Source organism: Denticeps clupeoides, chromosome 11 (assembly GCF_900700375.1).
Source record: "Denticeps clupeoides chromosome 11, fDenClu1.1, whole genome shotgun sequence".
Taxonomy (NCBI): Eukaryota; Metazoa; Chordata; class Actinopteri; order Clupeiformes; family Denticipitidae; genus Denticeps; species Denticeps clupeoides.
Genome location: NC_041717.1, coordinates 3837268 through 3849776, shown reverse-complemented (window position 1 = coordinate 3849776; position 12509 = coordinate 3837268). Strand labels below are relative to the sequence as shown.

At 42.1% G+C, this 12509-nt stretch overlaps 2 protein-coding genes and 1 long non-coding RNA gene across 4 annotated transcripts; all 3 read left to right on the top strand.

The window, feature by feature from the left end:
• Window positions 1-488: 488 nt before the first annotated feature.
• Window positions 489-4049, top strand: LOC114800030 (leucine-rich repeat and fibronectin type-III domain-containing protein 3-like). Its single transcript, XM_028997090.1, has 5 exons — window positions 489-566; window positions 658-753; window positions 1091-1624; window positions 1713-1898; window positions 3792-4049. The coding sequence occupies exons 1-5, from the start codon at window positions 551-553 to the stop codon at window positions 3854-3856; spliced, it is 897 nt and encodes a 298-aa protein (XP_028852923.1). The 5' UTR covers window positions 489-550; the 3' UTR covers window positions 3857-4049.
• Window positions 4050-6316: 2267 nt separating this feature from the next.
• On the top strand, window positions 6317-8833 carry LOC114799620 (mitogen-activated protein kinase kinase kinase kinase 2-like). Its single transcript, XM_028996412.1, has 11 exons — window positions 6317-6536; window positions 6712-6766; window positions 7037-7138; window positions 7231-7376; window positions 7499-7560; window positions 7672-7727; window positions 7804-7894; window positions 7989-8058; window positions 8144-8275; window positions 8455-8517; window positions 8731-8833. The coding sequence occupies exons 1-11, from the start codon at window positions 6523-6525 to the stop codon at window positions 8831-8833; spliced, it is 894 nt and encodes a 297-aa protein (XP_028852245.1). The 5' UTR covers window positions 6317-6522.
• A 76-nt stretch (window positions 8834-8909) lies between these two features.
• Window positions 8910-10571, top strand: LOC114800035 (uncharacterized). 2 transcript variants are annotated; one of them, XR_003751313.1, is made up of 4 exons: window positions 8910-9088; window positions 9178-9633; window positions 9874-9988; window positions 10460-10571. It is a non-coding gene; the product is annotated as an uncharacterized LOC114800035 (long non-coding RNA). The 2 variants fall into 2 exon arrangements; XR_003751312.1 differs by having other exon boundaries at window positions 9870-9988.
• The last annotated feature ends 1938 nt before the right edge of the window (window positions 10572-12509 follow it).

The window sequence follows — 12509 nt, the reverse complement described above, 5'->3', positions numbered from 1 at the left end:
TTTCTTTACCATACCACTTATTTATTTTAACAAGAGGCACTGAAATTCAATAAATATGTCGTCAAACCCATATTCATTCCTTCCTTTTTTTTTTTTTTTTTTTTTTTTTTTGTTCTGCCACTCATATTTATTTGCAGCTTCATGTCGTCAGCTACGCTGAACAGAGTCTCTGAGCAGAGAAGACTGTTCATCGTATGTTGTCAGCAATGAAGACCATTATTGCAGCGGTGTGCGGGGTCTGATCCGTGACCCAGATATGAAATTCCACCCAGCAAGAGACCATTTTGACAGAATCTAAGCGCAATCTTAAGTATTAGTCAGTGCTGGACCTGTTTTCTTTCAGGATGAGCAGGAAGAGGTGGTTCTAACTCCAGGTGGGCTTGTGTTAAACCGTCCCTGCCTTTATCATCCAACTGTGACACCACAAGTTCAACATCTCTGTAGTGACCTCTGTATCCCTGGTAAAGCCGCAGCAGACAAACCTGTATCTTGGTAACTGGTCGACTCTTAGCTCCTGTCCCTCTGGAACTATTCACATGCCGCTGCAGATATGGACACCATGTGGGGTGAGACTTTACCTGCTTTATCACATTTCTAGGTGCCAGGTTAATTTGATAGACAGTAGATATAAATATCATTTAAATTGTATTCTCCCAGTTGCCCTTGTTCTCCTGATGTGGGGCTGCATAGATGTGGTACATTCCGAGTGTCAGCTGCTGACCGTTGACTTTGTCTGTACAAAGGTTCCATCAAGTAAGTTCCTGTCAAAAGATATTTGGAATCTGACACTTAAACATTTCAAACACAATGCCGATACAGCGTACCAGTCAATATGTAAGTGGGAATTACAAGATCGCTCTATTCGACTTTTCAAATTTGATCATAAATGACGGCATTTTAAAAAAAAAGAAATCTGTAAATGTGTTTTTAGTATCAGCAAATACCCCCCCCCCCCAACACGCGTGATTCATAAATATTGGCCAACATAAGTATATATACAATGTTTGACCAGAGAATACAATGTTTGATCAGACTAATATATATTTCTCATGGACACACTGAATAACTGACTTAACTAATTTCATTACAGGCTTTCCTGTTGGGATGACCTCTGTTGTCCTTTTCATGAACAATGTGGGTCACCTCAACTCCACAGTGTTCAACAGCGACTCTCTATCATCGGTGACTAGCCTCACATTGACCAACAATGGGATCACCGACTTGTCCCCCAGAGCCCTTCATGCCTTCCAGCAGCTCATAAACCTAAAGTTGGATGGAAATCACTTGGCAAAAATAAACCACACATGGTTCAGCCACCCTGAAAAATTACAAAATATCACTTTGTACAACAACAGTCTAGAGGCTGTAGATCAGGCAGATCTGTCCAACTTCACAGGCCTAATCAGTCTTAATTTGTCTCGTAACCACATTCACACCATTTCTCGAGGAAGCTTCAGTGCTCTCCACAAATTAGCCCATTTAGACCTTTCAGTCAACCGCCTGATGCATCTGAATCCAATGGCCCTGAACCACTTAAAGTTCACCAAGGTACGCCTAGATGGAAATCCTTGGGACTGTTCCTGTGGAAGGTTGCTCTTTGGGGAGTTTGTTGTCTTCTTGAAAGGTGAACTTATCATTATTTATACTGATCCACATTAAGGAATGAACCCAAAACACTGAACACTCTAAAATGCATGAAATGATTTATGAAGGTTTACAGAACGCCTCTTGTCTGGAGAACGAGACCGCAGTAACCTGCTCGACTCCAGCTGTGCTTAGGGGACGTCCAGTCTGGAACATCTCATGTCTGCAACTTGATGTCTTTGTGCCAAGCACCACACCACACACACCAGTTGTGGGGTTAACTATTGGATACCCAGGACTTATTTTTCTCATCGGTGAGTAAAGATTTATGACTTCAATATATATATTTCACTTTATACGTCTAAGAGGTGATTGAAATGTTGATGGTACCATATTAAGGCAAATGACAGTAACTTGTCCCCAGTGGCTCTCTGTGCCCTGGTGTGTGGCGTCTGTGTCCTTTCAGCTCTTTATTGTAGAAAATATCTGAAGAAAACAAGTGAATCCCTGCTGTGGTTCACCAATACATGCTGTAGAATCCCAAGTAACAGACTGCCATCACATGGATTCAGTCAAGTTGACCCAAAGCAACAGAATAAGAGACCGGTCTAAATCTGCAGGCCCAGTGCTCTCCAGAACAGAATTCCTCAGTCAGAACTATGATAAGTCAGGAAATCCACACAAAGATCACAGAGAAACTGAAGCAAGACTGCACAGCTTATCACCAGATGATAAAAGTAGGACTGAGAAGAAGAAGAATGAAAATGCACTCCAGAAAAAAATACCTCAAAATGAAATTGCAGAAGAAAAAGAAAGTATGTTTGAACGAAGGTTTGGAACAGGGACACCGCAGTTCTCCAGAGGACATGGAAAACTTGCCCTACCTCACTATTGATACAAAAACGGCTATGAAAAACGTAGAATCTAAAAAGCACCATTGTTGCCATGATGGAAGTGGTCTGGCACCTCGGAAGTCTGTTCGTAGAGTTGCGACCTGGCCAGTCTTAATAAAAGAACAAAGTTCAGACAGTAAGGACGTGATTAGATTCATTTTCTTGCCAAAGTTTAACACTGATGTGATTGCTGGCTGTAAAGACAACTGTCCTCCTGGGAACATCACAGCAGATCCTCAAGTCTCTGTTACAGCTTTGCCATCAAATGCTCTGTCCTCGAGAGAAGACGATCGAGTTATAGTAGCTGAGAGGGGTTTCAGACCCGGCTTTCAGCAGGATCCACTCCTCCCAGTAGACTACAATGTAGATTCAGACAACGGCCAGTTTATCTTTGAACCAGTGAAGCAGCTTGAAGTTTCACAGGATCATCCTGAGCCTGATGATAGATCGAGACTGAGGACAGGAGTGTCAAGGAAAAGAGGGTCTATAACAGAAGGATGTGGGTCAAGAACTCAAACAAACCAAGAAGAAAGGGCAAGAGCCCAAACAGAGACCCCCCTGCAAGAGGGCGGAGCAAATGGGCGATGCAGCGGCTCAGGCTCACTGGCTCCCCCTACAGGTGGCTCCCGATCCCCTGGAGATGACAATCTGCTGCTGGACAACGAGTATGCGTTTATTGATCTCCCTCCACGAGGTGGTGGAGAACCAGGGCCGGTGGACCAGAGAACGGTGGGAAGCAAACTCACACAAACAAGCAGAGGACAAAGCGATAAAACATAGCACAAAATGCAGTATATTCACACACAGCTGATGATTGACATAATGCCTGAGACTGACATAAATTAAATATTATATTTAGAATATTATCATTCTTACATCAGGAAGTGCAAAGACTTCATATATGATACAATATTTCTCAAAAAGTGTAAAATTTCTGATCACTCTGCAATACATGCTAGGTATGTCTTACCTATTAAGTCAAGTACTACTAATTAATGATTTGCAGATAATAGTCAAAAGCAAAAAGCAATGTCTGTGTTTTATGTCACTTGTTTTCACCCATATCTACTTAACACGTGCACGTTTTTCACTATGGGTGGTAGTAGCCTAGTAGGTAACACACTCGCCTATGAACCAGAAGACCCAGGTTCAAACCCCACTTCCCACCATCGTGTCCCTGAGCAAGACACTTAACCTTCAGTGTCTCCGGGGGGGCTGTCCCTGTAACTACTGATTGTAAGTCTCTCTGGATAAGGGCGCCTGATAAATGCTGTAAATGTAAATGTTTTTTGATTACTCTTTTGTGTCATCAAGGAACTGCTCCCTCACAACTGGGAACATGCAGCCCACAGGTTCAGTCTGCACTGTCTACCCTTTAAACACAGTGAAAATCTGCAGAGGTTTGTGTACTACAGCATCCAACGATGGAGTCCACACGCTCTCTGAAAATGCCATGGAAAAGCAAGCTCAAAGGCACCACAGAACTTAATACAGTCTGTTATCTTCCACAAAATGTGTTGGTTTTTGTCAGCCTCCTCATTATATTGCCATATCCCTATCCTGTAGCCTTTGTTAAGCTCTGGAATGATATTCACATTGTCGAACATTGCAAGACGCATAACATTTTCCATGTGGCTCTAAATGTTTTCATGCTTTCTAAGGTAAAAATAGGATGTGTGGAAATAGTATCGACTCTGGCCCAAAACTTTTTTTAATTGTAAAACTGACCTGGTAACTTTGCTCAGCACATAAATCTATGATTTACATGGACATTTCCATGTAAAATAAATCCTACTGTAGTCTCCTGAGCAGTATTTAAGGTGGAACAGACAATTCGAATAAGGAGCGTCGTTGTGTACTCTAAATTCTATCACACCCACATATGTGGGACGTGAGCATGAGGTCCTCTGTAGTGCTGCTGGGCTGAAGTCTAACACCTATCGAAAGGGGAAGGGGACGGGCTGCTTCCAAATAAAGCACATTTCATTCCTAATATTGAAAATCCAAGTTCATTATGTCATAATGAACTTTTCCTGGGTTCTGCGAAATCGCAGAAAAAAAACTAAAACAAACAGAATCTGTGCAGTAAAGTGTCTTCTAAAGTGTGGGCCCTGCCTAGGGCACCAAACAGCCAAGGACACTGGATAAAATTAGACATTACAGCCACAATAAACCAACATACTTTAGAATCAAAAGTAAAATTATTTGAAGGCAAATACTTTATACTTGAAGTTGATCTTTATTGTCATTTCAGCTGCATACATGACAGTACATAGTGAAACAAAACAATGTTTCTCCAGAACCTGGTGCTACATGTCACATTTAAACAACGTTACATTTACATTTAAAGCTTTTGGCAGACGCCCTTATCCAGAGCGACTTACAACGTGCTTTCATGTTACCATCGATGAAGTGATCAATTCTGGTTCACTAGGACCCCAACTATGAATACAATCTTTTATTCACTCGGTTGTACATAAGACAGACAACAAGAAGGGGCCAAGACAGAGAAGAGTCTAGATGAATGTCTTCCTTTTACCTTCAGAGATGGAGGGACCAGGCGAGCAGTACTGGAGGCTCGGAGTATACGAGGTGCAGTGCGAGGTGTAATAAGGGCTGTGAGGTAGGATGGTGCTACTCCATGTTTGGCTTTGTAGGCCAGCATCAGTATTTTGAACCTGATGCGTGCAGCTACTGGGAGCCAGTGGAGGGAACGTAGCAGAGGGGCGGTGTGGGAGAACTTGGGAAGGTTGAAGATCAGTTGTGCTGCTGCATTTTGTATTAGTTGTAGAGGTCAGATGGTATATAGAGGTAGACCAGCTAGAAGGGAGTTACAGTAATCCAGTCGTGAGATTACTAAGGACTGAACCAGTATCTGGGTGGCCTGGGTTGACAGATAAGGGTGGATTCGTCTGATGTTACATCCAGTCCAGAGTAAAAAGTCCCTAAGTGTTCCGGTGTCTGATGGCCTGTGGGATGAATGTCTTGCTCAGGGACACAGTGGTAGTAAGTGGGATTTGAATCTGGGTCTTCTCGTTCATAGGCGAGTGTGTTACCTACTCGGGTGTTAACACATCCTCTAACCTCTGACTCTTTCCTGACCACTAACTCTCTCCTCTCCTCACTTTGCCTTTCTACGGATCATCTCTGTCCTAACCAAAATCTTCTATGCAAATTCTCCACTAACCTCACCTCTGCTGCTTTCTACATAGCAAAGTTGGAAGCCTCACACATTGTTTGGAGCGCTTCACAACTGTTATAACCTCAGATTTAAAAAAAAAAAGGTTCTTATTCTCAACATTATTTTTAAAGTAGGAAATGTGTCTGGTCAATAACATGAAAAGTTGGGAGTGTATATATATATATTACATGTATAATTTAAATATCCATTAATCTGAGTGTCTTTAAACACATTTCTTTCACTGTGTTATAAAACATAATTTTATTTTGGCATAAAATAAATTATTTGTGTGTGTTTGATTTATTTGAAACTGTGAAATTGTCCTTCCACGGTTACACACTGATTGGTTATTGTGTTTAAACGTTAAAGATGAGAGGAATTTACTGTTTATTACACTAATAAAAATTGTGTTTCTTCTCATACATTATTACTAATATCAAAGGGAACTTTTACTTATTACATTAAAATTCAGAACAAATAGGAAAAGCACTCATGTAAATAACAATATCCCTATTTTATTGCGAGTAGTGTATATATATATCCGTCATGACCCCAGCGCCTGGTTTTATTCATCGACTGTCATGATAAAACTGTGTCAGCAGAGGGCGCTAAAGCACAAGTTCTAATTTGACGGTTAAGTAAAAAGTGGACTGAAGATGCTAAATGGACAAAATTATTTGATTAAAAACAACACCGCCAACATGACATGACAGGTTACCATGACTACTGTACACAAAACACAGAGTCCTGTATTCAGTGCCTCAAAACACAGAGACTCGGTTCGTCTTGGAGTTTGGCGTTTTGTCGACTTTACTGCGAAAGAGAAGGACGCTGGAGCGACATAGTCATCGCGGCTACTGTGCGATGCACCAGACGAGGTGAGAATTAATTTACACTTGAATCCTGTTTTATTTTACTACAAAAAGGGGGAGTCGCTAGTTAGCAATGCTACAACTAACTAACTAGCCACACAGACATTGGACTCTCGCTCGACATAACCTGTGTGTGTAAATATGAAGGTTTTGCTCACTTTTCTTCTTCTCTTTACCTCAGAGCAGAACGGAACACCACCGACCGCCAGAGGGCGTCAGCGGAGCAGCACCAGCAGGTCAGTCTGTTCATGGCTTCATGATCATATTTTATTCTGCGGACTTGAACAAAGTTTTTGGGCTGCTTATGAATGTTAATAGGTTCGCACCAGTGGAATTTACAATCAGCACAAATTTCACCAAACATATTGAGAGATTGGGGCATGGGAGACATTGTGAAATCCTCTAATTGACCATCTTGCAAACTTTAGAAATGTGCTTGTTTTGCATGTCCACACATTGTTAAAAATCAGAGATGTTAAAGCTGTCACTGTACTATTTTTCTACAGCCAGCAGTTGAAGCAGCTCTGCAGCGGAGGGAGAAGATGACCACCAACAACATGGAAATTCTTCAGATCCTGGGGACAGGATCATTTGGCAGAGTGTGGAAGGTAATTTAAAGTAGTGCAATATGTGTGTGTGTGTGCAGTGTGTGTTATAAGATGGTATGTGATCTTTATTTACTTTACTTTTTATTTTGCAGGTTAAGAATAAAGAGACACAGGAGCTTTTAGCTGTGAAGATGATTCGGTTTCCAGGAAAGAACCCAGAACGGCGCTTGCAAGAGACCCACATTCTGGAGCGATGCCATCATCCCAATATTGTGGGATTCAAAGACAGCTTCATAGTGTAAGCAAAATACAGAGGGAGGGAGGGAGAGAAATGGGTGAAGTGATGGAGAAATGTAACGAGTGATGTAGGTGGCTGGTTTACATCTGAAGATAAATGAAATCATTGTTTTGTTATTATAGAAACAATCTCCTGTGGATCTGCATGGAGTACTGCAAGGGCTCCATCAAACATCTTTACAAAGGTACTGCAGCACTTATGTGCATATGATGTGTGTTAACATGACTGTGGAGTTTTCATTGTGTGATCTACTGGCCTACTCATCCTGATTACTGCTTATTGTTTGTACTGACAGAAGCTGGTGCCTTTAGTGACCACCAAATAGCATTTGTGTGCAGAGAGACACTGAAGGTAAGTGCACATGAACACTCGCACTCAACAGACATTCATCTGGTTTTCAGTGTTTGATTAACAGTGTGTGTTTCAGGGACTCGCTTATCTGCACCAAATGAAGGTGATCCACAGCGACGTGAAAGGCGACAACATCATGGTTGGCAGGCAGGGTGCAATAAAAATTGGTGAGTATTGCCCTGGTCCTCCAATTCCAATGATCCTGACAGAGAGAAGAACTTATGTAAAGTGAGTGTAATGTTCTCTCATTTCTTTCAACAGGTGACTTGGGATCAGGAATCAACTTCAGCGACATGGACAGAAGAAGAAATGTCTCTGGTACTCCCCACTGGTGAGTCCTCCTGAGAGGAAGGAACTACTGAGTGTGTTGGTCTCTTTTCCAGACCTCGTGTGTTTATATGTTTGTGATTGTATAGGATGGCCCCGGAGGTGATTGTCGCCGTGACCAAAGGACCCTTCAACTGTCTCTGTGACATCTGGTCACTGGGCATCACTGCTATTGAAATGGCAGAAAAGAAACCTCCCAATACCGATATGAAGGTCGACAGGTAAAATCAAGCCCTTAACCCACCCCACACACATGTGCGCGTATTCTATCTTCTTAACTCACATAACACACACTGAGTAAACACTTGCATTCAAGTCACACATTCACATTAACACAAGTGTCACGTGAAAAAAGTCCCTGTCGGTGGCTCATTTCATGTTCATGTGTTTTTCCTTAAAGGCTTTTTGCAGAAATATCATCTGAACACTTTAAGCCACCAACACTAAAGGCCGAAAAATATAGGTGAGTTTGTCCATCATGAACCCTGTTGATCATTAGTGATAGAATTCCTGCTCCTACAAAATGGGCTCTTTATTTATTTTCCTTTACAGCTCATGTTCAAATTTAACTGAGAGTCTGAATATCGACCTCTTTGGTCAGCAAAGAGGCCAAAAAGAGGCTCGTTGTGTCTACATGTATGTATGTGTAAGATAACATTGACTTTTCTCTCATCAGGTCCGAGATGTTCGCCAGCTTTCTTAAAGCCTGCCTGAAGAAGAAAGCTCAGAACAGACCCAGTGCAGAGGAAGCTGCTCTCAGTAAGATTTCCCTCATGTGATCACAGCAGCACAGTCTGAGTGTAACAGTGACGATATTCCTCACATTTTCTGTGTCTGTGCAGCACACATTTGTGGCTCAGTCACACTTATCCTGCAGTCTCCTGCTGGAGCTGCTTGATTGGCTGAAGCAGGACCCCCACCCACCGGCCTCCCTAGAAGTCGATCGGCCAGAAAACCAGCCCCCAGACCAGAAGGAGGAGGAGGGCAAGGACTGCAGCCGCCCACAGGACAGCAGAAACGATGTCAACTTGGAGGTAAAGACAGTGTTGTGTCCCTGTCCCTAACTCTTTCTGCTGTGATTATTTGGAGCAGGACTGACTCTATTTCTTGGTGTGTTTTGCAGGATGCCTCCAGAGATGCTGAGCCTGGAATCGTTTCAGATGTGGACCTGGACAGTCCTTCACGGTTGGAGTCTCCTCAGCAGCAGGAACCACAAGTCACCCCAAAAGAAGGACAAGAAGATTCTGCGAGACAGCTGCCCTGCTCCAGTGACCCTCCAGCACAACATGAAGAACTGGTTTACAGGCCACCTTGCGCAGTGCCGGCTGAGCGTCCACGCCGCCGCCACCGCTTCCGCAAGCGCCTGACACGTTTATTAAATTATATTCCAAAATTGTTCCGCCGCCTCTCTTGTTACCAGAATAACTAACGATGCTTCTTATGTTTACAGAGGAGACAGAAAAATTAGCATGAAAATATGTAAATGTAAATATGATCATTTTTTGTGTTTTTTTTTCTAGCAGCTGTGACGTCAACCAGAAGTTCAACTTAAAATCTTCACCTGATAAAACCATCACTGGTGAGAATATTTTACGTGTAACATAAAAATACATTCAGCAAGGAATAACCTCAAACTCTTACACACATTCAGTAATCCTGTAGCCTCATGGTGGCGCTGCTGGATAAGATGAAGGAGGAGGAGAGGCAGCTTGGGACTGAGAGACACTCAGCAGGACAACATGGGGTTTCATTTGGTTCTTAGTAGGAATTAATACAGTGTTCATAGTAATAGTGTTTTCTGTCATCATTTCCAAGAAAGGCAGGCAGACAGTCATTCCCGAGGACCAGGAGGAGGAGGAGAGGCAGATTGGGACTGAGAGCCACTCACCAGAACAACATGGGGTGGCATTTGGCCTGCTGACTAAAACTAACAGGTAAATTTCCCGTCATGTCCCTCCCCAAACTCTTTCTGCCGTGATGTTTCCCCTACAAAACAAACGTATATTGCTGTACGCTAGAATTTTTATTGCAATAAATTGGCAAATATATTTCAATATATGAGAAACTTCCCCATATATTTGCAATGCCGTTTTCAATATATAATCTCATTTAATGTTGTACATTTTTCAGTATATATAATAATATCTTAAATAGTATAACAATGTATTTATTCAATATATGAAAACAGCAATAATTGCAGTATTTTGCAGTAATTGCATATATCCTGTTTCATACATTTATATATTGCTTACATATAAAATATATTATTATAGAATATATCAACATATTACTTTGTACAATTCACAGTATATGAATACACACGAAATTGATTGTCACATAATATTTTGAGAAATATAGTTTTGTTGCGGAGGGGTTCTGATTTTATTTCTGGCTGTGTGTTGCAGGATGTACCCAGAAACCCCTACACCTCTGTTTACTCGGTGCGCCCCAACACTGGCACAAGTCAGCACTCCAGCAGTGGACAAAGAATACCTCTGCTCTGTTTGCACTGTCTAACGATTGCAAATAATTGTAAAGTGTTCTTATTAATCTTTTAATTTCATTGTATTTAAATGTATATTTTATTTATAAGTATATTTTTGCTGTATATTCAATCGATCTTATAACACTGTATATAGTTCTGTATTGAATTTCCCTTTCTGACAATTATTTCACATTTTTTTCAGTGTTATTACCCACATAATGTAATTTGAAATTGTGTAATAAATTGTTCTTCCACTGTTACATACTGACTGGTTATTGTGTATAAATGTGGCTCTGTTAAGATAAGATAAGATAAGATAAGATAAGATGATCCTTTATTAGTCCAATTTACATTGTCATGGCAGGAAGTGGACAGTACAAGCAGCAACAGACAACAGCACGGACTGTATAATATAAATGTTCACTGTACAAACAAGCAAATAAATAGTCCTAGAATAGTATAAAACAGTGAATGTGAGTGGTAAAAATATGTGTGTATATACATTTATTTTTTGCAAGATGTTACATATGTACAAAGTAGGTAGATACAGAAGAATTGCAGTTAAGAGAAGTGGAGATGGTGTACTGGTTGTGTAGGTAGATATAGACATATTGCAGTAAGAGAAGTGGAGATGGTGTTACTGGTGTGTAGGAGATATAGACATATTGCAGTTAAGAGAAGTGGAGATGGTTGTGTATTGGATGTGTGTTGTGTGGTCAGCTGTTGTAGGAGCCTGACAGCAGTGGCAGGAAAGGACTTCTGAATGATCTCTTCCATCCCACACGTTGGTGCCACAGCTTGCCACTGAAGGAGCTGCTCAGTCCTGTCAGGGTCTCCTGCATGGGGTGGGAGATGTTGCCCAGCAGGGATGATAGCTTAGCCACCATTCACCTGTCAATACCACCTCCACTGGGTCCAGAGGGCATCCTAGAACAGAGCTGGCCCTCCGGATCAGCCTGTTCAGCCTCTTTCTGTCCCAGCAGAGATGCTACCTCCCCAGCAGACCACACATAAAAGATGGCTGAGGCCAACAACCACGAGGTCATAAAAGAGTCTTCAAGAGTGAGCTCTTCACCCCAAAAGACCTGAGTCTTTCCCTGGCCTTAGCCGCAACTCCAGCCGGACAACTGAGAGGGACTGGGACAATGGCTCAACTGCGTCTTCCATAACTTCCACCTCCATGGCTGAATATACTGGTAAAAGCTCAATCAAAGGCTCCTCACTCGTAACGACTGATGGTGGTTTTTTTTTTTTTTTTTTTTATTAATGCGTGCACCCTCCCCACTTTCTCTCTTTAGGTCCAAAACTTTTCAAGGAACCAAGTGCAAAATCAAACAAGCCAATCATTCACAATGCCATCTCTCATTGCTGTTTGGCTGGGAAAGTAAATGAAGCTCAGAAAAACTCAATCCTCGAGGTGAGTTGTCACTTGCATCCCACTTGCACCCACCATTAAAGCGTTAGTTTTCAATTAAATGCTGCTTAACGCATTTGTCACAGAAGGGTTGTTTTTCTCTGTAGGAGCTAGAAAAGTGTGAATCAAACCACCTTATGATCCTGTTCCGTGATGGTGGCTGTCAGTTCCGAGCTCTCTACTCCTACTTCCCTGACACGGAAGAGATCCAGAAGTTGACAGGCACCGGGCCCAAGAACATCAGCAAAAAAATGATTGACAAGCTGTACAAGTACAGCTCAGACCGCAAGCAGTTCACAGTCATCCCTGCCAAAACGGTGTCTGTCAGCGTGGATGCCCTCACCATCCACAACCACCTGTGGCAGGTCAAGAGACCGGCTGGGCCCAAGAAGAATATGAGTGGGAAATGAGTTGAGAGGAGATGAAGGATGTTTGGACCTGTGCCCTGCAAAAAACTATTTTGAACAAAAACAAATTCTAAAAAGTGGTGTGAGCTGGACTGACTCTTTGGTTGCTTGAGTGAATGGACCTCCTGGCTCTTGATCTGATGAATCAT